Source organism: Lemur catta, chromosome 21 (genome assembly GCF_020740605.2).
Source record: "Lemur catta isolate mLemCat1 chromosome 21, mLemCat1.pri, whole genome shotgun sequence".
Classification (NCBI taxonomy): domain Eukaryota; kingdom Metazoa; phylum Chordata; class Mammalia; order Primates; family Lemuridae; genus Lemur; species Lemur catta.
The window spans coordinates 9045486-9071516 of NC_059148.1; the positions used below are offsets into that span (position 1 = coordinate 9045486).

A 26031-nucleotide genomic window follows, 5' to 3' on the forward strand; every position below is an offset into this window, starting at 1 on the left:
AGATAACTTTTAGAATGCCTAATTAATGGACTAGATACCAATAGATGCAATTTAATCAATGATATTTCTGAAGAAATATTGTTCACAAAGTTGCAGAACAAAGATCATCAAACCTAGGCAGGAAGAAGCCTCAGAGGTCCCATGTCCCAGCCTCCCAGCAACTCCCTAAAGATCACTGAGAAGCGAACAGCTGCATTAGGACCAAAACCCAGACTTCCACTGGTAGTGCCACTCAGCAAAGTAATTCGAGACACTGTGTCATCAAAGGTCCAAACCAGAATATATTTTTCTTTTAAAAAAGAAAAAAGTGTAAAACATAAAACAAAACAAAACAAACCCTCTGGAAATTAGTTTCTCCCAGAAGGTCCAAGGGGTAACCATAAAGCAAATGTAAGAATCCACGATCCCTGTGCTCTCTGTTGAGCAATAACATCAAATATTTGTTTCCTCTCCCATAATCTAATCATTAACTTTTGTTAAAAATACAATACTTACTCTATTCATGCAAAAGGTCACATCAGGGGAGTATTTGAGTGAGTCTGTGCTAAACTGTCACAGGCAACAGTTAGGTCTGTGCTGATCACCCAGCAGCAGAGAGAGGCTCAGGCTCACACAGGGTCCCACACACAGGACAGGAGTCACCTGGGCCCTTGTAACCCTAACACTTGTGTGTTCCTAACCAAATTTCACCAGTCACCACTTCCCAAAAGTGCAAAGTGCTCCAAAAGATTTCTTCTATGTATTTATTAAACTCTAAGTGACAATTAATAAATGGGCCATAGAATTCTGGTATTCAAAGATCCTGGAACTCACTGATTTTAATGTCATCCCAAGCATCCTGCCTGTCTCCCTAAAACCTACTTTCCCAGGGAGCCTGCTGCCAGGTTTGTCTCCCCTCCAATAGGCCGAGAGAGTGCTTCAGACTTCATGCCCCCTACCCTTCCCTCCAGGCCACACAAAAGGCACACATACAGTGGCACTTCTAAAACACAGCTGTATACTAGTCAATGTTAACTACAAAATAGGAAAATTTATGTTTAAAAAAATTAACCAGTGGGGCTGTCAATGAAAAATACTGTGGCAGAGTGAGTCCCAGCAACCCTGAAATTCTCAGAGGGCTGTGGGAGAACACCTGACTACAGGCAGGAGGGTGGTACGGGTCCCAGGGGAACCCCAAAGCCACGGGGTGGGCCGCTACTGTTCATCGCACTGTGGACCAGGCCCCTTGTCCCCTTAAGCACACTCACGAAAATGATGCAGACCCCATTCCTCCTCCTGAATCCGCCACTTAGTAGAGGAGGGATAGGAGAGAAAAGGACAGTGTACAGGCAGAAGGATGGTGACCTAGTGGAAGATTCCACAAAACGCAATACATGACATTTTACTATTGAAGATAAATAATGGTAAACCAGTCAATTACTATTTTTCATCTACCTTGGCCAGCCAAAACTGAACCCCCTGAAGTCCCCAGGTTCAGAACGATGATGAACACGCAGACTGGTGTGCACACAGGAAGTGCCTCACTGAGACTGGGAGAAGTGCTTCTCTGTGCCAACTGCCTGCCCGGCCTCCACGCCCCTAGGTTGCCCCGGCAGCTCTGCCACCAGGTCGACAGCTCTGGTGCACAACGTGAAGGGGACACATAAAAGTGCGCAAGACTCGAACTACTGGGGGTGGGCTAAGGTGGGAAGACACTGGGAGGCAGGCACAAGGATGAACTAGAAGCTGGGTCAAGTGGAAGGTAAAGAGTAAGGGATGAAAACAAATGCTGGAACGCAGGGCCTGGGTTTAGGACTGGCAGCTGGGAATGACTAAGAAAGGGAAAAACCACTTCTACAAAGGTCATTTGGGAGGACGCAGACACAGGCTGAGAAAGGACAAGATGGTAACTGGGCTGGACCACGGTAGTGACACAGCAGGAGGCAGGGCCTACACCTGCTGTGCCAACTCCTCCTGGAGGAGATTGAGGGCTACAGCTCCAAGGCCAGAGCTCTGACAAAAGACCTCCAGGCCATGTTGCAGGAAGCAGTTAAGGAAGGATGGGAACAGGGGGCCTGCCCAGCATTAGTCCAAGATGCCAACGAGGGCGAGGGTATGAGACACGGAGGATGAAAGCAGAGTCAGAACTGGGACCTCAGCGCCACACAGAGGGGAAGTGAAGCGAGTTCCCTGGTCAGTTGACCAAAAAGGTTCAGGCACAGGACAAAGAAAGGGAGTGCAGGGTGTGGCCACAGCGGGCACACACCTACGGGGCCCTCACAGAATTGCTGGTGGTGGCTGACACACCCACATCTACAGAATCACTGGGGTCTCACAGCTCCCTTTTTCTAAAGAGTTTGCTGTGTATCACTAGGGAACAGTCAAAACATGAGCATGGCATCTGGAGCTTTAAACCGTTCGAGTAACGAACACTCACCACAGCTATCACAGGAATGAGTACTCCCAAGTTCCCCGCGCTGCTAGAAGCCTAGAAAAGAACAGAATTGTCATCATTGACAATTTTAATTTTTTTAACATTTAAAACAACAAAGAATAAATAGTAAACCTGGAATTTCTTAATCTCTGAGAAATGATGAGAGATATACATAGGAAGAGGTATAAAGATGCTCATCTAGTATAATTTTAATAGCAAAACGAAGGAAATATGTTAAAAGTAAATCATGATTACATAAATCAAGGCATGTCTGCATAATTAGATATGACACAGCTATTAAAAAGACAACTTTTGAAAAACATTTAGTCACCTTGGGAAGAGCTCACAGCATATGTTAAATGAAAAAAAAATCAGAATTTAAGACTATGCTATGATTCAATCCCAATTATGTAAAATAAATACATATGCTAAAAAAGCTAGGAGGAAATCTGTCAAATCTTAATAATAACTGTATCTGTGTAGAAGGATCATGGGTGCTTTTTATTTTATTATTTATAGTTTTCTCTATGTTTTCTACAATAAACATATATTCTTTTCAAATTGGGGGAATTTGGGGGTTACCTAACAGTAAGTAAACAAAAGGTAAGTTCCTGGCTAGATACACAAATGCAGCTGATCTCCAGTGCACGCTAATTAGCTGAGGTTCCGGAAGCATGCACCCAAACACCCTCAATTTCTGTTCTAGTTTACAGTAAGACAACAGCCAAGGGCCTTGCGCCCACTGAACCAGGCGCCATGCTAAGTGTTTCACACGCATCACTTCTGGGGAGATGTAGAGGAACTCAGTGGCTTGCCAAGGCCACACAGCCCCTCAGTGGCAAGGACAGAATGCCAAGCCAGTTTCCCCGCACTGGGCCCACAAGCAGCGGCCCTGCCTGCTCCGCTCTTTGAAACTGACAGCAGTGTCTTAGTTTAGTTTATAATCACAGCTGCCAGCACCTTCCGCCCCCCACCACTGCTCCTCTAGGCTCCCCTTATTCCAGAAGGTGCTATCTCAGGGGGAAAGTGCAGCAGCTGCTCAATACACACTGGCTTATTCACTGCTTGGATGGTCAACAGGAATTACTCTGCAAAGAACAAAACTCACAGCTTCTACGGCAGGGGGCCGGATGTAGAGAAGGGTATCCGTACATTACTTCCCATGGCACAACCCCCAGCCCTGAATGAAGTGTTAAATCTGAGAGTCTTGAGACTTTGTAAAGGTGTGGTGAAGGGCAAGCGGGGGGTGGGGGGTGGCTCACGGGGCCCAGGAGGTGCTGCTCTGGGCTCTGAGGCCCAATTTCCAGGGGAGAAAAGGCTCCTGAAACACCCCTTGGAGAGGGTACAATCTCTGCTTTCTTGGGTGCTCAGCACCTTCCTGCATCATCAGCACTCCCCTTCTGATGCTTAAGGCCCCCTGGGCTTGAGGGACTCTCTTCCCTCCTGTGTATCGGGATGGTCCTAGCTGTGCACCACCCTGAGAGACTTGAGAGGTCAGTCACCGGCATCAGTGTCAGAGGGCGGGGCAGAGCGAGGCTGAATTAGGGCCAAGGATGTTAGGATTCTTCTGTGCCCCAGTACTCCCTCTTAGTCAAGACTTTTGCACAGAGGCTCCTTCATGCAGTTGTCAACTCAGATGTCACCTCCTTGGAGAGGCCTTCTCCACCAGCCCACTCTAAAGTGCCCCTCACCATACTGCCTGGTTTACTCTCCCACTAAGCCCCACAGGGGTACAGATATCCCCTCACCTAGAGCAAGGCCCAGTAACTGTGCCCACAGGCCAAATCTGACCCACCACCTGTTCCAGTAAATAGTTTTACAGGAGCACAGCCACGCCTGTTTGTGCATAGACTGGCCATGACAGCAGCACTGAGCAACTGCAACAGAGACCGTGTGCCCTGCGAAGTCTAAAATATTTACAGTCTGGCCCTTTACAGAAAAAGCGGGCTGACCCCAGACCTAGGAAAGTACATGGCACAGAGCAGGTGAACAGTGATTGTCTGGGAGGGGAAGGGGCGGGTAGAGGATGTGACAAAGGAGGATGGAAGTGGAGATCTGGTAGAGGGACTGGCACCCGTGTGACATGTTAAAGGGGAGATGGTGAGGTAAGAGGCCCCACCTGCCTCAATGTCCCCCTCAAACGTATCTGGGCATTTAAGACGTGATGATCTGTCTGTCCCTGTGGACCTGTCTTCCTTGGACAGCCTGAGATTAGGTCAAATCTGGCCTTTCTCATGTTGTCACTGTGTTCTGATGATGGGCCCTTAAAGTCCTCCTAGGATCAGCCACTGGCCCCAGCTTCAGGAGGGAGGAAAGAAGGGAGAGAGGGGTCTAGGGGGAACCCACGATGGGCTGCTGTCAAGCTTCCACCCTGGGCTGGGGGAGGTGTCTGCCATGAGCCAGACACAATCCAGTGAGGAAGCCACCCTCTCCGCTGACCCCTGCCAACATCCCCAAGGAAGAACCTGCCCCCTTCTGTCTTGCACTCTACCAGATGCATTTAAATCACTCAACAAAGAAAGCACCATATTTTGACCAAGATGGTGCCTGGAGACTCAGCCCTGGCCAGCAGGGACAAACACACTAGCAGGGCAGGCAGCACAGCCGTCCTCCTTCCTACCTTCAGGGCTGGCCCCTTCTCGCTGGCCCTCTCGCTGGCTCGCTTCCCCTCCAGCCCCAGCTGCACAAACAACTCCAGCAGGTTCATGAGCAGCTCGTCCACCAGATGCTCATCCTGGATGTTGGCCGCGATGTTGGCTAGGGCATTAATCACTGCCAGGGAGCAGTGCCTGAGGGGGAACGGGCAAAATAATGGTCACTGCCAGGCCCTCGACTGTGACTGGGGGACAGCACTGCAGGGGCAAGGCAAGCTGCCACGGGCCAGGCCCAGCCTGCCTGGCCACACTCCTCTCAGCATCTGTAACGAAAGAACTCTCAAGAGGTGACAAACACACCATCCTCATGACTGCTGCCGAAATGACTGCAATCCTCCCTTCTGAGATGCAGTAAGGGCCTCCATCTTACTGCACTTAGATGCAGTTCCTGGAATCTGCACATAGGGCACCTGTGATGGTCCCAGGACACTTAGCTCTGTGTGGCCAAAAATGGAAGTGGCCATGCGCAGGCGTGCCTGCTTGGACCTGCTTGTCTCCACAAATCCCAGAGATGCCACCCATGGAACTTACACCTTGTGATCAGCGTCCCCGCAGTACTCCCTCCACCTGGAGCTGATGACAGTTTGAGTTCACATTAAGTACTTAGGAAGTATTCCAGGGTCCTGGGACAACCTGCCCCAGGATCATGGCCAGCCATGGGTAAGCCCCGGTGTGAGGGTGATGTTGCTCCATCAGCCATGAACTGGTGAGATGGGCCAAGGCAGCCAGACCCTGCCACTCCCAAGCTGCACGACCCTGAGTGAGCTGCTTACGTCTCTGAGCCTCAGTTTTTTTCCTACATAAAAGAATAATAACAATTCTTTCTTAATAGGATTGCAAGAGGAGTCAAACACCATGTGAAGCACAGAGCACACTCTATGGCCCCCAGAAATCACAGAGCAAATGACAGCTGTGACAAAAGGCATCCCCTTCACAGTTAGGTAAATACCTGATAGGTCAAGTGCAAACACAGGGCAGCAGATTCTTTCATCGGGGAGGAAGAGAACAAATCATGATGGGTGGCAAGGAGCAAAGGCTTTGAGGAAGAAGAGGCAAGTCAAGCCAGGAGGTGAAGAGCTGGAAGGCCGGAGCACAGCACACAGCGGGCAGCAGGGTAAGGCCAGCGAGACACTCGGGGGCGGGGCAGAGCACAGGCGGCGGGCAGGGGGCCTGGGGCGAGGAGGCCCAGCAGCCATGTTAGGAGCAAGGAAGCAAAGCAGGCCAAGAGGTGTTCTGGCCTGTGTGTCGATTCCACTGCAGAGACCAGGATGGAGGGAAGGAAGGAGAGGTGAGCTTGGCCCCATCCCCAGCCCAGTCCTCTGGCTGTGCTAGCTGCCTGGGCTCACGACGGTGGCAGCAATAAGGTAATAACAATGTAATAGCAACGTTGAAGTAGTAACAATGCCGAAAGCATGCATAGATCGAGAGCTTTCACATACATGACCTCATTTATGGGCAAAACGAGACAGGGGCTCATCTGATGGATGAGGAAACTGAGGCACAGAGAGGTTCAGCATTCTTTGAGGTCGTGCAGCCACACGGTGTGGCTCCACAGCCACACTCCTGCCCACTGCACTGACTTCGGGAGAATCTCAGAGTGAAGCCTGAATTTGACAGTCAGAGGAGGAGCCCTGTGACTGGGAAGAGGAACCGACAAAGGGGCTCTCTTCTTCCCTCCCCAACCTCGTGTTCTCATCTGACTTCACTTCTCCCCTGCCCTCTCTTCCACTGATCTGCCAAACACTTGTGAGATCCCCCAACCTGGTCACATATTCCTGTCCTCAAGGCACTCCCAGGTAAGAGAGAGGAACAGACAGGAAGCATCTCTATCTGTCAGGGAAGAGTGGCCAAACTTTATCAAATGTTCGAGGATATAAAACACCTATTCCCTTGGGCCCTCTATATCTTCCTTTGCTGAATCTAACCTGAGGAAAGAATCAAAGATGTACACAGATTTCGCTAGTAGGTTGTCAATACAGTACTTACCAGCAAGAAAACTGAAAAAACTACTTAACACCCAAGCTAGGGACCAGTAGAATAATCTTGCTACTGCTATACGGCAGGACGCTACACAACCATTAAAGGCAATGTGCAGAGGAACGTTTATCCTATAAAACAAGTCACGTGGGTGTGCAGCTTGGCTTGGTCAGAGGAAGGGGTGGGGCTGGGACCATGTTCACTGAGATGCTTGTGGTCAGCTCCAGATGGGGCTGCGTGTGGGTTTTCATTCCCCACCTTATGTGTGCATTGATTTGTATTATATAGTGCTTCTGTAGGAAGAGTTTAAGAGACAAATTCCCAAACCTCACATTTTCAAAGGGAATTAAACACTGTTGAGATCAAAAAGGACAATGAGGTCCACTTACCTGTAGCCGTGGTCCTTGTAATCTTTGGTGGCAGAGTACACGACAGAGCTGGCCTTCACGCTGATCTGCTGGAAGAGATTCCACACTTCCTGATAGATGTATTGCTGGAAGAGAGTGAGGAGCACAGTCACCATATTGTGACTCCTTCACAAAATCCCTCCTCGGAACACATGAAAGGCCCCTCCTGTCATCATTCAGAGGGAAAGCTCTGGAATCATGGACCATAACAGCCCCCCCAAACCACACAGGGCTTCCATTTCTAAAGTTTTAAGCAAACCTCAAATTAAAAGCTCAAAGGGAAGTAGCTTCGACTCAAATCCTATTTTATGTTACTGACAAGAAATTAAACCTCTTTTTCCCCAGCACTCATGGAACCTTACGCTATTCTACTGTGCAACTTTCAACAGTTGTGAACATTGAGCTCAACTGCAAGGTAAATTTATCTATATTTTTACATCACTTATAGTCAAAAGAGTTTAACGAGGCTCGCGTAGGGTCAGTGGGCTTTCTGGCTCTGCCTCCTCGCAGGGCCTTCCTTACGTTCCCGGTGATAACCAGGCAGCCCAGCTGGTCGATGATGAGCACGTCGAGTGGGGAGGGTGGCTGGCAGAATTTCTGCTGCAGGATCTGCAGAATTGGCTCCATGACCTTCGGAGTGTCCCTCAGGGCCACTGCGATGTGTCCTAAGGCTCGGATTGTGTGGTCAGGAATCAAGTGAGCGTCCCTACAGGAGGGAAGAACAGAAGCGCCCTAGCAACAGTGCTCTGGCATGCAGTGGTGAAATAAAACCCAGAGGCTATGATCTAGACTTCAATTTCATCACAGTTTTGATGAAGCGTTCATGTGAAAATGACAGCATGGGATTTTAAGAACCAGCAGAAACACAAAGCCCCAGACAGTAGGCCAGAGGACAAAGATCTTTCTCTACTCCCACACAGTGGTCCAAGACGTACATTCTGAGATAAGCTTCACCTTAAATCTGTGACAAACCCAGTGCGTGCATATGCTATGAGACAAGGAGAGACTTCAAGCCTGCTGAGAACCATGGGGCTGCCCGTGAGGAATGGGACTGGGACATACTTGTCACTCTCCTGGGAGATGTAGAGCCGGTTGGAAAGGCTGGCCAGGAAGGCCTCCACAATCACCGGGTCCACTGTCAATCCAGCCTTCAGGCACCTGAGCAGTGAGGAAATCAACATGGCATTAGGCATCAAAACGAGATGGGTTTTTTTGTTTTTTAATTTTTCCTTTCTCAGGTCTACAAAGTTTAAAGAACTGCTCTGAATTTTTTCCCCAGAAATCTGAGAACTGCTGCAGATTTTGCCCACTCCATAAATATCTCAGTTGGAAACAATAACTCCATTATTTTGCCCAGAACACTTTCCTTCGGAATATCATACTCACCCCAACTCCAATTTTAAATCTCCTGTACTGTTCCTTAACAAAAGTCACAATAATTGATTCCAAAGACAAACGGTCCCAAGATAGCTGAGGGTATGTTACGATTATGTATCAAGGTCATCGCAATAAGGAGAAATGCTTATTGTTATAGAGAAAGGGGGAATTCTGAAAGCCCCTAAGAACATAAAATCTTACAAGGTGTGTCTCGCTCTCCACATCTGTTTGGCTCCTGAACCAGAGTGTCAGAGAACAGTGGGAGTCTGACAGATGGGGGCCAAGTTCTTGATTTGACTTCCGACGGTGGGGAGTGGAAGTCAGAGAGGGAGGGAGCCATTTTCATTGGAATCATGATGCATTTGGCTCCTGAGGTGGGAGAGCAAGAGTTCATGTGGCAGGAGTCTGGGAAGCCAGGGATACCCAGCCAGACTTAAAAACCTCTCATTTATATTAGATATTACACAGAAAAAAGATAAAGAAAACATGACAACGTGTTACTGTGGATTCTTCTCTTTCTACTTTTCTATACATTACAAATTTTCTCTAATAAGCATTTCTTATTATGTTTATAATCACAAAAAGAAAGGAAATTTCATTTTTTAAAAGTACGTAATAATTCCTCTTTATAGATGTAGTGTAGGTTTAGAATAATCAGAAACAGGCTATACAAGCTATAGCTTTCTTGTTTTGTATCAATAATAAGCGTCTGTGGGACGCTGCTTTCCGCCTCCCCACCTGCAGATGTTGTCGATGGCGATGTCCCGGAGCTGCTCGTACATGGAAGGCTGGCTCTTCTTGCCTGACATGACATTCAGGGTCGACTCGGAATGCTCATTGGTCACACTGATTTTTATATCATTGCCAGCAACTAAATGTAAAAATTCAAATATGCGTCTGATTGAGCCTGTTACTTTTCATCCCCTTCTTTGTAATTCAAAAACCAAGATAATATGCTGATCATTTTTAGCTTATAAAAGCAATCACTATAAAAATATTTGGCCAAAACAAAAGAGCCTAAGACCAACAGGAAGGAACATGTTTAAATCAAAAGGAATAATATATAGGTTACAAAGGGATAAATATGGGAAATCAATAACTTCTCAATAAACCATTCAAAAGCACTGACAAGCACCTACAGGAGGGGGTGGGGGGGCAAGGGCAATATATGTAACCTAAACTTTTATACCTCCACGGTATGCTGAAATATGAATTTAAAAAAAAAAAAAAAGCACCCACAGGAATGCAGCTCTGAGGGTGAGTGAGGCACAGTCCTGCCCCCCGGGGTTATCTCACTAATGGGCACGAAGCCAGCCCGGTAAGGGTGGGTGACAAGCGTGAAAGCAGAGGCCTTAGAGCGCAAGAGGTCTCTCCCTGCCAGAGGGTCGGGGAAGGTATTTCAACTGCTCTGAGTCTGCATTTCTTCATCTGAAGGAAGAAGATAAAAATGCCACCTTCAGAGGACTGTGGGTATGATGGCCATATTACATTAGGGCCTCTAGCACACAGCAGGTATTTAATCAATATTAATTATTGTCCTGTTGTCTGCAGAAACATCGTAAGTACTTTCACAGGGGCAGGAGGGACTAGGTGAGGTTGTGTATGCAAAGCTCCGGCTAAGGGAGTGGGGCGCGCAGGACTCACACTTTGGACTTCCACAGTGAGAGGAGACTCCAAAGAGAAAATGGGACTAGATAGGGCGATCAGTGGTGGCAAGAGTAGAGGATGGGGGAGGAGGGGGAAGGAAAGGCCTGGAGCTGGGAGGGAGGTGTGCAGGGAAAGACAGGACAGGCGTGGCAGAGGAATGAGCCCAGGGACAGTCCGGAACCTGTGGGGGGCTCACACACAGTCAGCTGGCCCCTTTCACAGGGCCTCAAGGGTACTTGGTCTATTACCTGTGTGGTACTGACTGTGGTACTTGTAGAGCTTCACCAGCACCGGGGACGGGATGACTAGGAAGTCTCGCAGGGACGGCGTCACCGAGTGCACCACCACTGGGAACCTCTCACACAGGCGGCCCAAACCCTGCAACACACCGTCACCTGTCACCCGGCCTGAGCAGTGAGGTGCTCAACCCTTCAGATACCAGTGTTTGACTACAAACTTCCAAGGTCAAAGCTCCCCAAGGCCACCTGCCCAGGAGGCAAAAAGACAGGGAACAGGGACGATGCTAACTCTCCCCGACCTAAAGGGGATATACGATACATTCTTAAAGTGTGCTCATTTCTTTTGGAAGCAAGCTAAGGGAGAAAAGGTACACAATAGGATTTTTAAACAATGGCAGGCATGGAGTCAGTGGGATTTGTGACAAGGTAAGAGTCTCAGCAGAGCAGAGCTACTGCTGGGGGCATCAGGAGGTGTCCCTTCTTGTGGCCCCACGACCTTTTACCTGCTGGCCTTGGGCGCTGCCCAGCAAATCTGGGACAGCCTCACAAAGGAGGACCAGAGTCCAGCTGCGCCCGGATGCCACCTGCAGAAACCCCTGGCATCCTGTAGGTGGGGGAGGCCCAGGCTCACTCAGAGACGGACTGTCCACAGCAGTCTCTAGTTAAAGCTCCTAAAGACAACAGCTCACACCACACCATCTCCAATGCTGGTGCCCACCACAGCCTGGACACTATGATGAGAAGGATACCCTATCAATAGGATTTAAGCCTCTCAGGTGCCAGGGAGACTGACCTGCAGACAGCAGATAAGCAAGGGCAAGTGAGCAATGATGACTTTGCTGGACGTCTTGGACTGTAGCTTCTCAGACAGCTTGATGCAAAGATTTTCTGCACCTTAATTTAAAATCAGAGGAGGGTATGAGTGATCAGCAAAGTCCAATATTTATAACACACTTATTCACCAAGTAAGCATATAATTAAACTCCAGAGACCTACTTTTTGCAGGCTTTATTCATAGAGAGGTCATACTGCATGTGACTACACTCTCTTCTCCGCTGGCCCGAAGCCCCGTTGGCCCTGCAGTGTCCCATTCCTCAGGAAAACTTCCCACTCTCTGCTACCCCGGACAAACACCTCCCACTTTGGCACTGACCTCCCACATCGCCACAAGAAAAGCCTAGCGACCCAGCAAGAAGCAGCAAAGAGAACACACAGGCCCTGTGGACGGAGGCTTCCCCATCCTCCCAGGCCCAGTGCCCTCCACACAGGACAGGACACCAAATGTCCAGGCCACAGCAAGAGCTGATGCTCAGTGCTGCATGCACCCAGGAGGCAGCTGCTCCTACCACAACCGCATGCTGGTAACAGAGCCAAGCGCTATAGAAGTGGTTTGGGGAACGTATAGGAAGCAAGTCTCTGAGGCATGCCTGGACACAGGAGGTGAGGCAGTCTGCCTGGCTGCGGGGCCAGGCAGGCAGCTTGGGCTCACCCTGCTCGTCCTTCACGGCCCACACCATGAGGTCCACGCAGGCAGCGTTAGCCTGGCAGCGCAGTTTGAGGGGACTCAGCTCATTGTGGATCCGGTCTGCATCATGGAGGATTTTCTGGAGCTCCCCCTGGCTCGTGTTGAACTGTTCCAGCACAAAATCATGGATCTCCTTCACAAAGGAGGTTGGGAGGTCTGTGGGACAGAGGACAGACATCACAGCTGGAAAGAAAGCTGCACCAGAACACAGGCAGTGGCTGTCAATGGCTATGATCTCTTTCCCTCTCTAATAAAAACCTGGGAAGAGCAGCGTTTGCTGCTGGCTACTGTGGTTCCAAGAACACCCACTGGGAAGAACTTGGCTACAACGTGCTCAATTGTCCTTCACATGCATACAACCAAGCAATCAGAGAAAATGATAATTTCCCAGGGAAGTCAGAGCCACACTTTGTTTTAAACAGTCAATACACTGAGACCTCAATATATGAAACACGTAAATTAGAATGTATCATCACTGGGACTGGTTCCACGGACAATGGCAAATAACTTCAGTGATGTTTACAGAAAAAAAAAACTTGTCATTTATTAGATAAGGTCAAACACCGGTTGTAGCCCAAAGGAGGGAATTCTCTGGATCTTCAGAGCACCAATGTCGGACACTTCAAACTGTCATCACTGGGGTCTGGAGAGTTCAGGAGAACCACTGTAGCAGAGACACGTCAGACCAGGTGAGGAAGTGAGCAACACACAGCACGGTGGAAAAGCAGGGCTTACGGGCTCCTGGAGGTCAGGGGGAGCTGGGCCATCCTGACACCCCTTCTTATAGAACCTAAACCCTTGCTGTGGCCCCAGCAGACTCAGCTTCCCAGGAACTCTTGGAATCAGATCAGGAAAATGGTTAACTAAATTATGGTATCTATGTGACAGAACAGCATGTGGTCATCAAAGCTTATGTTTATGAAGAATATTCCATAGCATGAGGGAAAAGTGCAGGAAGAGTGTTTTTAAAAATGCACGAAAGAGAGACTAGAAGGAAATGCTAAATTTTTACGTGTGCATGCTAGATTATTATCTCAGAGGCCAAGGCAGGAAGATGGCTTGAGCCCAGTTCAGGATCAGCCTGAGTAAGAGTGAGACCCCACTCTACAAAAAATAGAAAAGTTAGCTGGCCATGGTGGCATGCACCTGTAGTCCCAGCTGCTTGGGAGGCTGAGGCAGGAGGATCACTTGAGCCCAGGAGTTCAAGGTTGCAGTGAGCTATGACGAGGCCACTGCACTCCAGCCTGGGTGACAGAGCAAGACTTTGTCTCAAAAAAAGAAAAAAAGAAAAAGAAAAGATATTACCTCAGAGGTAAAAGATTATGAGTGACTCTTTTCTTTTCTCTAAAAAGCCTAAACAGACATGTAAAACTGTATGTGTGCTTATTTGGACAATATATTAATAACATGTAGAAAGGTATTAGAAAAACAACTGAAGGAATAAACCCACCAAAGAAGCCATCACTGATAGTACTAGAGTTGCAGGATCATGGACAGATTGTTTTTCTAATTTGCTTTTTCCCCAAAGTTTCAGTAATGTGACCATGTTGCTCATAAGTATTTTTTAAGCGGCCCCAAAGGACAGTGAGCATCAGCCTGCAACCACTAGCCAGGGACAGCAGCCCAGGAGCCAGTCTCACTGCACTCATGAGCAGTCCTCACCCTTCATGTAGTACAGAGTGTCGCGCAGCATCTTGAACATGGTCAGGTAGAGAGGGTCGCTGAAGGATGTGTAGTAGAGATCGGCGCTGGGGTTGGCCTGCACGGGAGGGAGGAGACGCACGTGACCACGGAACAGAAACTCCTCTGCCCAGCCTTCGCCTTGCACATCGAGTGAGGCCTGGCTGAGCAGTGATTCGTGACTTAGCATTCTAAATGGAGAAACCATTTATCACGATTCATCAGTTGGACACTTCAATTGCTTTCTTCACCCCTTTCAGCATCAGGCTGAGGAAAACAGGAGGCTCATGCAGTCCAGAGATGCCTGTGGGGGCGCAGCCATCTGCACCCGAGAAGGAAGAACCACCTTCCTGAGGCTGAAGCTCAGCATCTCGGCACGCAGAGGGACACGGGAAGCGGAGGAGGAGGAGGTGACAGCCAAGTGGCTACCAGAGTGAGGGACCCACCCTGCCCATCCTCCAGACACAGACACTACAGCAGGGCACCTCCATATTCAGCACGTTTTGTAATTAAAACGCATTTTAAATTATTCTTTAACAATCTAATCTGAAACGTACCACTATTTTTCTTCTTGGGCAAAAAAGTCACACAAGGTATAATGAGTTAAGTAAGATACAGTCCTTAACTTCTATATATTCCCAGTTTAGCAGGACGGAAAGATCTGGTTTGTTATAGTTCTTGACGAATGTAAAAGTGCTCTGCAAATACGGGCGAGGGAGGTGAGGAAGCAAATCTGCAGAGGGGTCAGGTGGGGCGGAGGGGCATGTGGTGTGGGGCTGGAGGAGGGTGGGGCAGGGGAGGTCACATGGAGGAAACAAGAATCACTCGGAGGGTGTGTGAGTCATGCCAGGTCTCAGGAGGGCACTGACAGTAAGAGCTGCCACGAACTAGGTGCCATCGATGGGCACCACCACAACTGCTTCACAGACATGGTCTTGCACGGTCCTCACAACACCCCTGCAGGGCTGACTGGGAGAGCAGCACAGGGCTCTGCCTCCGGAGCCCGGACCACCCGAGTGCTAAGCTGGGAGCTTTGGCATCTGACTGCCTGAGGCCCACAGCCGGGTTCCATCACTCACTGTATGTGTAAGTGAAGTGCCTTAGCCCTATAAGCCTCAGTTTCCCCATGCCTGTAAACCAGGCATTGTTGTAGGATTCAAGGAGTGAGTGAGTGAAGTCCTATCACAGTGTCTGTCACATAACGAACGTGCCATAATTGCTTGATTACACTGATTATGGATGATGATTAATATATTGCAGTAACTCCAGTCAGGATAGTAAGAATCTTTTTTCTTTTTCAGTCATGAAACCATTTCTTCAAATGGACGTTTATACTAAAAGTCCAAATTACAAAATAAAAATGCCCAAAACTTCTGTGGTTCGGAGGGGAGAAGGGTCCCGAGGTAGAGTGCAGGCCCAGCAGTCTCCAGGCATCTGACTGCCCAGCCCCGCTCTCAGCCCTGGTCCTCCTGGTCTGCCCTGGGCCACACACGACAACACACTGACGATGGAAACCAACAGGCCTCTGAGACCGCAAGCTGCAGTGAGAGAGCGAGACAGCTAAAGCTCAGGCCAACAGGAAGAACAACCTGCAAAAGGGTTGAAGACAAGGTAGGAAGTACCCAACTACAACCTGGAGAGTTACAGGAACCGTGTTCCTTAGCCAAGAACCAACCCACAGCAAACCACACCCAGCACATCCATCTCACATCTGCCAACAGCTCGCTGGCAGCCAAGTGCAGCAGAGGAAGCCTCTGGTGGTTCCCATCTGCTTCATACCTGGGCCGCAGGTACCAGGAGTTATCAGGCACTGTGTGTCTTATCATCAGGTGAGAGGAAGAAGACCAGGCTTAAACAAGGACTTGGGTCCAGCATGCACCCACAGACATAATCAGCCCAGCAAAAGGCAATCTCTCTGATCCTAACACTCAAATGGGGCCTGACCCAGATGCCCCCTGAGATTTTGAGACCTCCCAGCACCAATGTCATAAATATCATACCATAAATAATGCTGTAGGCCTTGGTCCCAAACACATTAAAGACAAAAGTTCCCTAGGTACATGCTCCTTACGCTTAACAGCCAGGGCTTGCGTGTGCCTGGAAAGTGCAGTTCTGAGCCCCAAGCAGCAGCCTGAGCACAAAAGAGCCAGGAAGATGAAAGAGTCAGATAGACCCAGGCCAGACTCCAGCTCCCGCAGTGACTGTGTGACATGGCACATTAGCTAGTCCCCTTGTGCCTCTATCTTCTATTGGTGAAATGGAGATACTAGCCACCAGTCGGGGGCACTGGAGGTGATTGTGTTTAAGAGCTTGGCACAGCACCCAGCACAGAGCAAGCACTCACACAGGTGGGTTATTTTGTGGCATGAGGGAAGTTAAGCTGAAAACTCACAGCCAAACCCCTTCCATTCCAGCCCCCACATGAACTCCTTCTGCTTTCTCCCTGCAGATGCTTAAATCAGGCTTGTCTCATGGTGATGCCCTCAGAAAGGATGTACCTCTATCACGCTGGCTACAACTGCATCCAGGGATTTGAGAACAGGCTCTTCAACGATCTTCTTCACCTATCAGGGAAACAAAACCTCATGAAGCAACTGACACAGTGAGAGAGACAGGAACACTAGCTCCTACCAAAACCTCATAACAAACCCATGTTCAAACACACTGAAAAATGTGATCAAGGCAACAGACCAACAATATATTAATACAAGGTATGGCTATATATCAAACTATATGCACACACCCTCAATTCTGCCATCCCTTGGGGCTTCTTTTCCTACCCTAGATAAAAATGATACAAAGACAAAGAAAAGGAGCCAACTCCCTCAAATTTGCTGACATCAGATTTTCATGTTCAGGATGTGAAAGCGTCCAGACTCCAGGCATTGCTGCCATTTATTTCACCAACTCACAGTTAATAAGCACAGCTGTGTGACGTCCTTCCACAATCCCCTCCCAGACATCCAGGACACCCTCACAGCCAGTTCCCGGTGCTGAAAGTGCCTCCCTCTTCCCCAAACCAGGTGCACTGGCTCTTCTACAACTGCCCAGGTACTTAAACTGGAACAAACATTTAAAATTTCTAGTAGAAGCAATTGTTTTTACCTGTCCTCTGTACAGCATTTAGTACGGGAATGAACTGTTCTGTGCTGTCAACTGCAGAACCATCTGAAAAAACTGCCCCACCCCTGCAACTGTAGTACTTGACGAATGTCATTTCCAAAATGTATAGATAACGATGGAGACCACACAAGGAAAAGAAATGAAAAATTGCCTAAAAGAAAACCTAAACTTGAAATGTTAAAATATATTGGAAAAAATAATTCCCCAAGAAAGAATGTAAAACACCAGCATTCAATTAGGATTTCTGACATGGTACTAGGGAGAGCCATCTGCAGAGGTCACAGCCCTCCTAGACCACCATTCTGTCTGAGACATCGACTCTGAGAAGCAGGAAAGTTTCCCTTCCTGATGGCAACTTGAAAAACATCCTAAGCTATTTAGTAGTTCATCACGGTTCCATCCTCGCTAATTATCACCCATGTTTTAATTCAGCCTGAAGCCATTCTCTGAGTGACTTCTATTCACACTCCACATAGCAGGGAGATGGCTGCTCTTTCCAGCGCAGGCTCCAGGCCTTTGAAGATGTCCTTCTCGCTGATACATAGAGTGCACTCTTGATAATGTCATCACCCCCACCCATCAAATCTGTCCTGAACTTCCCCAGCACCACCGTAACAACTCCAGGGCCCCTGCATCTGACCACAGATCTGTCCATTTCAGGACTCGGACGGTGGCCCCAATGTCTTCTCTGGTGTACCTCAAAGGTGATCCAAAGGAACCCAAATATGAAAAAGTTAAGGTTTATATTAATCTAAATAGAACAACCCCTGACAGGGAGTCAGGTACAATGGAAAAGCACTGGACCTAGAGTCAGAATCCCCAGGCTGAGCCAGCCCTGCTCTTGGCCTGCATGTCCTTGACATTGATTTCCTTCCCTCCCAAGGGGGATGCGTGGGTGCCTCCCACATGGCTGCTGCAAGGATTAAATGAGAAAGTGTCATACAACGGCTCCATGAATGTTATTCTCCTTCTTTCTTTAATCTGTAAATTTATGACTACTAAATTATACTTTGAAATACTGGCAAGCTAGGTTTTTTTTTTTTTAAACTTCAGGCTTGGCCAGGTGCGGTGGCTCACACCTGTAATCCCAGCACTCTAGGAGGCTGAGGTGGGAGGATTGCTCAAGGTCAGGAGTTTGAGACCAGCCTGAGCTACAGTGAGACCCCCGTTTCTACTAAAAATAGAAAGAAATGATTTGGACAGCTAAAAATATATATAGAAAAAAATTAGCCAGGCATGGTGGCACATGCCTGTAGTCCCAGCTACTCGGGAGGCTGAGGCAGGAGGATCGCTTGAGCCCAGGAGTTTGAGGTTGCTGTGAGCTAGGCTAACGCCACGGCACTCTATTCAGGGCAAAAGAGCGAGACTCTGTCTCAAAATAAATAAATAAATAAATAAATAAAATAAAAACTACAGGCTTTCGCCGCTAGCACTCTTACTGACCCCCTCCCCACCTCAATCACCATGGTCTGTTTATCCACCAATGCTCCTCTCCTTACCAAGTTCAAGAGTTCCCGGAGCATTTCTAGTGGAATGCTGAATTCCTTATAGGTGATGCCATTGAAAAGGGGAGAGACTGAGAAGCTGGAACTGATGGTGGAGAAGTAGTACTCAGGCTCCAGGGCGGTCCCATCAGGCAAGCAAGATGCTGGCAGGAGAGAAAACCAGAAAGTTAGCCATGGTCATACGTGACCAGGACACTTCCCCAAGCTGATTCCCCCAATAACCAACAAAGGTATAGGTTTTACTTTTGTGTATACCCCAGGTCCTTGCTTGTTTTTAAAGTAAGAACTGAAGGCTGGACAGCAAATTCTTGTAAAGTGATGCCCCTCACTTGGGTGTTTCAAGTCAAAGGCTCAAACATGACCATGTACTAATATTTCCAACCCAAACAATACAACTTAACACATGGGACAGGAAAAAAAGAATTACTCTTTTTCAAAAGTTGAGAGATATAAAAGTTTGAGGTCCATAGGGTTTCCAAAATATTTTACCACCAAAAATTTTTTTTAAAAATTAGCCAGGTATGGTGGCATGAGCCTGTAGTCCTAGCTACTCAGTAAGCTGAGGCAGGAGCATCACTTGAGCCCGGGAGTTTGAGGCTGCAGTGAGCCATGATGATGCCACTGTACTCCAGCCTGGGTAACAGAGCAAGACCCCGTCTCTAGAAAAACAAAAAGAATAAAAATGCACACTACTAGAAGTTTTAAAATCTGATTGACTAAGTGAAATAAACCAATCACAGAAAAGACAAATACTATATGATCCCACTTCCATGAGGTACTTAAGGGTAGGCACAATCGTAGAGAGAAAGTAGAGCAGCGGCTGTGGGGGGCTGGGAGGGAGGAGGAAGGGGGAGTTACTGTTTAATGTGAACCAGTGCAGTTTCACAAGGTGAAAAGAGTTCTCAGGATGGATGGTGGTGACAGCTGTAATTAATACCACTGTACTGTACATCTAAAAAATGGTTTAAGATGGCAAATTTTATGTTATGTGTATTTTATCACAATAAAAAAACTGCAGGAAAAAAAATCACAAAAATATTCATTCAGTCATCTGATGCTTAATATGAATGCAAAAGTGTACAATTGTTTGAAAATCCATTATTAAAAACTGTAACAGAAAACTATGACTGGAAAATACATTTATAGTATTTTCATATTAAATAATGACAAATAATATCTATAAAGAGACATTAATAATAAATTTTATGACTTCCCCAAGCACTAGAGCACAGAAAAGCAAAGAGTTGAGTTTAACGAAAGCTGGGGTCTCGTGCTGCGATGCTGGTGACGCGCTGCCAGTCTGCCGGAAGACAGACGCAATCCAGGAACTTACAACAGAAGGTGGCGGGAACAGTGCCGCAGGGAGCCGAGACACTGGAGGGCCAGTGTAAGCAATGGCCACGGAAAGAGGGATCAGATGAGGAAAGAAGGGAGGCAGAGAGCAGATGGTTTAACAGGAGCAGCTGGGGAGAAAGGAGAGGAGGCTGTGATCAAAGGGCACTTCTCGGACAGACACCACGAGGCAGGGGCGGTGTCACAGATGGAGGCAAAAGATGGGAGCTGCAAGGACCTAAGTAAGGTTTGGGATTTATGCAGGTGATGTCACTGAAAGTTTTTTTTTTTTTTTCTCACTCTGTTGCCCCGGCCACAGTGCTGTGGCGTCAGCCTAGCTCACAGCAACCTCAAACTCCTGGGCTCAAGCAATCCTACTGCCTCAGCCTCCCAAGTACTGGGACTACAGGCATGTGCCACCATGCCCGGCTAATTTTTGCTATATATTTTTGGTTGTCCAACTAATTTCTTTCTATTTTTAGTAGAGACGGGGTCTTGCTCTTGCTCAGGCTGGTCTTGAACTACTGACCTCGAGTGATCTGCCCGCCTCGGCCTCCCAGAGTGCTAGGATAACAGGCGTGAGCCACCGCGCCCAGCCGTCACTGAAAGTTTTTAAGCAGGAAAGTAAATGATTGGATTTGTACTTTTAAAAAACAATTCTTAAAAAAAAAAATCCTTACAGTGCCATGGAAGAGGGCCTGGAAAGGGAGGAGGAGAGACTGGCTATAAGAAAACCCTGAGTGCGAAGGGAGGCGTGGGAGCTCACACAGGAGGAGCAGGGTCTGCTGCTGTCTGCCCTACAGTGAGGGCGCTTCAGAGAGCAGGGCTCGTCCGTCTGTGGGTCTGTCCATCTGCTCACCACTGCAGGCACAGAGAAGGTGGCAGCCAGGTCCACTGGAGAGACTAACGGAGCTTGCGCAGTCAGCCATATCTGGCCCTCCCCATCTACCACCTACTGGGTGTGCTTAAAGGAGGGTGGCCACCATGGAGGGGACCCTCACCACAGAGGGTGGATGAAGAGCTGTTTACCTTGGAAAGGGAAGCCTCCAAGGACACGTCATTGCTGTCCTCAGATGGCCCTGGGGCAGGCAGGGGGCAAAGGGATTTTTAGAGCCTAGAGGAATATGTTCTACATTTGGACAAGAGGTTCTCTCTGATAGGTGGGATTTTCAGTGGGTGAATTTAGCCTTTACATTCTAACATACGCACAGAATGTAACTTGTTACGTTGTCACAGATCCAAGAGATACTACGCAAAGCTGCCCACATTTACCTGTGTTCAGATACTCCTCCTCCCTTTTTATTCCAAAATTCTCCTCAAATTTCTCAAGACCATCTTGAGCCATGGTCTCTTAGCAATCAGCATCCTCCAAAAATGGAGAGACTGCATTTTGAGGCAGGTCATTTCCTATCACTTAATCCAGTCTCACGTCCCTCAGGGATAAGGTGGAGGTAATTTTTCTTTCTTTCTTTTTTTTTTTGGAGACAGCCTCGCTCTGTTGCCCGGGCTAGAGTGAGTGCCGTGGTGTCAGCCTAGCTCACAGCAACCTCAAACTCCCGGGCTTAAAGCGATCCTACTGCCTCAGCCTCCTGATTAGCTGGGACTATAGGCATGTACCACCATGCCTGGCTAATTTTTTCTATATATATATTTTTAGTTGTCCAGATAATTTCTTTCTATTTTTAACACAGACGGGGTCTCGCTCTTGCTCAGGCTGGTCTCAAATTCCTGACCTTGAGCGATCCACCTGCCTCAGCCTCCCAGAGTGCTAGGGGATTACAGGTGTGAGCCACTGTGCCCGGCTAGGTAGAGGTAATTGCATCTGGCACATGAATGAAATTCAGTAAATTGTGTAGATGTACTCTGCGAACAGCAAAGCTCTATAAAAGCAGCAGTAGTGTTATATTCTTTAATATCATCTACATATTTACTGACATTTAAAAAAAAGTATACACCATTAGCATTTCTGCTTGAGAATCAGCTTTCACAGGTCAATGTAAAAAATTCTGATGACAGGCATATGGGGGTCTATAAATTATTTTCTGTACTTTTCTCTGTATAGAAAATATTTGAAAATTTTAAGAAGTTTACATGAAAACAGAAAATAAATGCGTTCTATAAGCTTGCCACTCTAGATCCGTGACAATAGACAGCATCAGCATTCTTAACATCACAAGAAGTCACTGAGCCAACTCCGAGCACTGAGTCAGTACTCCTGGTGGAGAGACGAAGCCCACCTTCAAAGTAGTGAAAGGTGGATCCTCCGGGGGAGCTGGGCGGGGGCACGCCACGCTCAGGGCTGACCTGAAACACAAGCACAGTTACGGATCAGAAAAGGCCAGTGAGACCTCAGTCCAATTGGTTCTAGACGAGGTTCCCTCTGCCAGCCTAATGTCTACACTTAAAGTCCTGGTTCAAGCCTCACCTCCTCCCTAAAACCCACTGCAGCTAGAGCATTTTCTACTATACATTGTATCACTAAAAGCTTTGTGTCTGGCCGTATATTTTATACTTGATTACTGAGCTGCTTTGTTCTCAGTGTTTTGTGTTTTTATCTTTTCTCTATGGGTCAATTATATACTTCTTCGGGGCATCTACTGTCTTCCATGCAGAACAGAGTTTAGCACCAACTGCTGTGAAACATAGGCTCTATGACTATGAAATCACTTATAAATCGTAAGAGGCAAGTCTTTGTACTAAAGAGAAGTCTTTCATGTTTCTTAAGTTCCCTCGAACTACACACAAGAGGGATTTTCTTTGCGTGGCTCCTTAACGAGATCCTTCTCCTCTGCTGTTTCCCCAGGAGCCCAGCCCTACCTGAGAGATGCTGGACACGCTGCTGGTTTTCCTCTTCAGGGTGCCCTCCTGACAGACAGTCAGCAGATTGCTGGGGAGGATGGAGCGGAAGTCATTGAAGGATCGCCGTCGAACGCCTTCCAGCTCTTCCGGGACTCGGAGGGAATGAGGAGCAACTTTGGGAAAGAGCTTTGAGAGAAGAGACTCTTCCGTGTTGCTGTAACGCCCAAATGCTCGTGAGATTCCTATCAGGCATGGGATTGCATACTTGCAAAGGTATTCTAGAAAAACAAATGAGAACGTTACAATAGGAGAAAGTACCTGTGACAGAACCCTACTGTACCAACTCGGGAACACTGGCTAACATTTCACAACCCACCCACTAACAAATGTGGAGGTTCAGAATAAGCCACAGTAACAGCGTCAACCCCAAGGGCAGACTGGTGATATGACTATTTTCAACCTGTCATTAATAATTTCAGACTATGTCTCCACCACACTCAGGCACTCTCCTTGGAAGGGCTTAGTCTATTCATGGTACATTCAAATCAACACTATAGCTAGGTCATGTTATCAGTTACCTTGACTCTAGTTAACATATTTATACATTAGAACCATATTGGTAGCCTTAAATTAAGGGAAAAATGACTTTTAGAAGCCAACTAATCCACCTACACAAGTTATTGGTGAAGACGCCGAGGCCTGGAAGGGTGCAGTTACTTATCCAAGGTCACCCAGCATTCACATAGCAAAGCTGTGGTCACGACCCCATGTGGCCTCTGAGCATACTAACACACAACTAACACAGCCTAACAGAGGAAGGTTTTTTCCATCAGGTACACATTAGGTACCAAAAAGCAGAAAAGACAACTGGGGAAAAGGAAGGGAAGGAGTAAACACAAAACCATTTTAAGAAAAGCCTTAAAGATCTATCACTGTACCTTTTTCTTGAATCTCCAAGGCCTGGCACATTCCCAAGAGGACATGCAAAACCTGCAAAAGTGCCTCTAAAATCTACAAGTCAAGGAAACAAAACAAACTTATAAACAAAATCAGATAAATATCACAAAATTAATTCAGAATTAGAAGGAGCTTTAGACATCATCTTGACCAACCCCGTACCTGATCCATCTCTCCACAGCAGCTGTGCCAAGTGGCCAACCAGCTGACCTTCCAGGGACAGAAACCCTCCCTCTCTGGGCTGGTACATAGTCCTCCATCCTCCTAACACTTGGCTAACATCATCCTCCTGGGGCTTGTACCCACTGGCCCTTAAGGCCACTTTTCCCTCCATATTCTATAAACAGGTCACAGGCCCCCAAATCTTATCTTTTCACAGCTAAATACCCCTAGTTCTTTTCAACCTTACTCCTTATGATCACGAGTCCTTTACGATGCTGATTGCCTGCTTCTGATTTCACTGTAGTTCAGCCTGTCTGTATCTGTCTGGAAGCATACTGCTCAGAATAAAGTACATTGACATTTGAGGGATGCTGGAACTCACCCAGAGCAATCGCCAAATATCACAGATTGTACACTTCTAATTATGTGCCATTAGCTTTCAGCAGCTACTTCACACTGCTGGCTCAATGAGCTTACAAATAAATACCTAAATCTTCTTCACACATGCTGTTCCTAAGCCATGCAACCTCTACATATGTAGTTGGTGTTTCTTACTTTTCATTTCTCCCTATGAAGCTCGTGGGATTAGCTTTAGCTCTTTGTACTGGTCTTCGATTCCCAGCTTTGAGCCTTTTACAAATGAGATCATCTTCATTCACAGCACTGGCTTGCTTTGCTCCAACCACAAGAGGCCACCGGAGGCTCACCCATCCCCCTCTGGGGGGGCGTTCCTTCATGAGTTCTGCAAACCCTCCAAAACATTTTGGCACTCAGCCCTCAGAATTGGTCCAGAATGTCAGGAGAGGCGCTTGTCCAATGCCTTCGTGGAGATCAACTAGACTGCATCCACCTCATTTCTCTCAACTACCCGCCTCTAAAACCCCAGGCAAAGAAGAAAATGAAGTTGGTCTGACGTGACTTGTTCATAACCAAGTCAATTTCTTACATTTTCCTAATGTTAAATAATGCTGAATAATCTGAAAAGGCCTGAAATGCAATACTTTTTCCATTTCATATAATAAAATCATTGTTATCATCTTCAGTGCTTTCCTCTTTATTTTGGTAAGTTTTATTCACAGAAAAGCCCTTAATGTCTTTTTTTTTTTTATAAAAACACATGATCCTAACATATCTAGTCATCTCTTTAGCCAACCTACAAATAAATGAGAACCTAAATTAGAAAGAACTCAAAAAGCATCACTAGCTGGGAACAGCATGCAGACAAGCAACTAGGCCCTCCTTGGCAGAACCTAAGAATAGCAGCATGTAAAAAATGACTTTCTAAATGATAAATCTGATTAGGAAAAATTTTAAATCATGATTGTATTCTTTGTTTAAAAAAGAGGGAAGTATGAAATACATGTTAGTAATACTTCCAATGAAATTAAAAATAATTAATGAAATCTAAAAAAGTCTGGGCACTTAAAGGTAAAAGCCTCAGCTACTTAGAAAACTCTCTTCTACTAATGACTTCCATCCCCAATCTAGAGTATGGAAAATGAGTCTCTGCCTTTTTCTGTCTATGTCACAGGACTTTTGGAAAAGTGAATGATATAAAACTCATGAGATCCTGAAAACTACTATGAGCTGAAAAGTTCTGTAAGCAATGTTTCTTAGATCTGCTATTAATAGCATGAAATAAAACAACAAAAACAATCCAATCACACTTCAAGATTTTTTTTTTTTTTTTTTTTTTTACTCTTTTCATCGCTTTATGACTCCTTCCATCTAACAGAGATACACACCAAGTCACCACATGCTTACCTCGTCCCTAACTGAAGGGTCTCTGTAAGCCACATCAGACAGCAAAGTTACCAAGCAGAAGCTGAAGCTCTCTGCAACTGGGAGGGCACCTGAAAGACGTGAAGACACAAACGGGATCATCGGAAGCAAGACGCTGGGCCAACCTCTTGGCCATTCAATACGGCCTGCCAAGGACCGGTTTATAGAGGCTGCTCTCATGGAGATGAGCCTCAAAAGAACAGATAGGGGTGCAATGTGTTTGCTGAGAAATACCCCTACCTTTCTTTTAAGTAAACGTTTTGATTCAACAAACTTAAATGTTTAACTGTTGTTAAATGTTTCCTGAGACGATTTATAGTTTCAGATTATAGAGCCTCTCAACATGAAAGATGCCATTTTTTATGCCCTGACTAAATAAAAGTGAGAAATCAGTGTTGACGAGCGTAACAAGATGGTACACGCGGGAGCTGTCAAATACTTATTACTACTAC

General features: G+C 47.1%; 1 protein-coding gene across 2 annotated transcripts in view; it reads right to left on the reverse strand.

Annotated features, from left to right (window-relative positions):
- PI4KA (phosphatidylinositol 4-kinase alpha) overlaps positions 1–26031 on the reverse strand; it is a 114719-nt gene that overhangs the window by 63186 nt on the left and 25502 nt on the right. For both annotated transcript variants that reach the window (XM_045535137.1, XM_045535138.1), the window contains exons 4-19: positions 25562–25650; positions 23617–23689; positions 22697–22956; positions 22117–22183; positions 18542–18690; positions 16418–16483; positions 13902–13998; positions 12204–12395; positions 11508–11608; positions 10724–10853; positions 9567–9699; positions 8514–8609; positions 7974–8157; positions 7434–7537; positions 5034–5202; positions 2417–2467 (exon numbers count right to left, since the gene is read on the reverse strand). In XM_045535137.1, the coding sequence (XP_045391093.1) occupies positions 2417–2467; positions 5034–5202; positions 7434–7537; positions 7974–8157; positions 8514–8609; positions 9567–9699; positions 10724–10853; positions 11508–11608; positions 12204–12395; positions 13902–13998; positions 16418–16483; positions 18542–18690; positions 22117–22183; positions 22697–22956; positions 23617–23689; positions 25562–25650 (1961 nt within the window). The remainder of the gene's footprint in view (positions 1–2416; positions 2468–5033; positions 5203–7433; positions 7538–7973; positions 8158–8513; positions 8610–9566; positions 9700–10723; positions 10854–11507; positions 11609–12203; positions 12396–13901; positions 13999–16417; positions 16484–18541; positions 18691–22116; positions 22184–22696; positions 22957–23616; positions 23690–25561; positions 25651–26031) is intronic.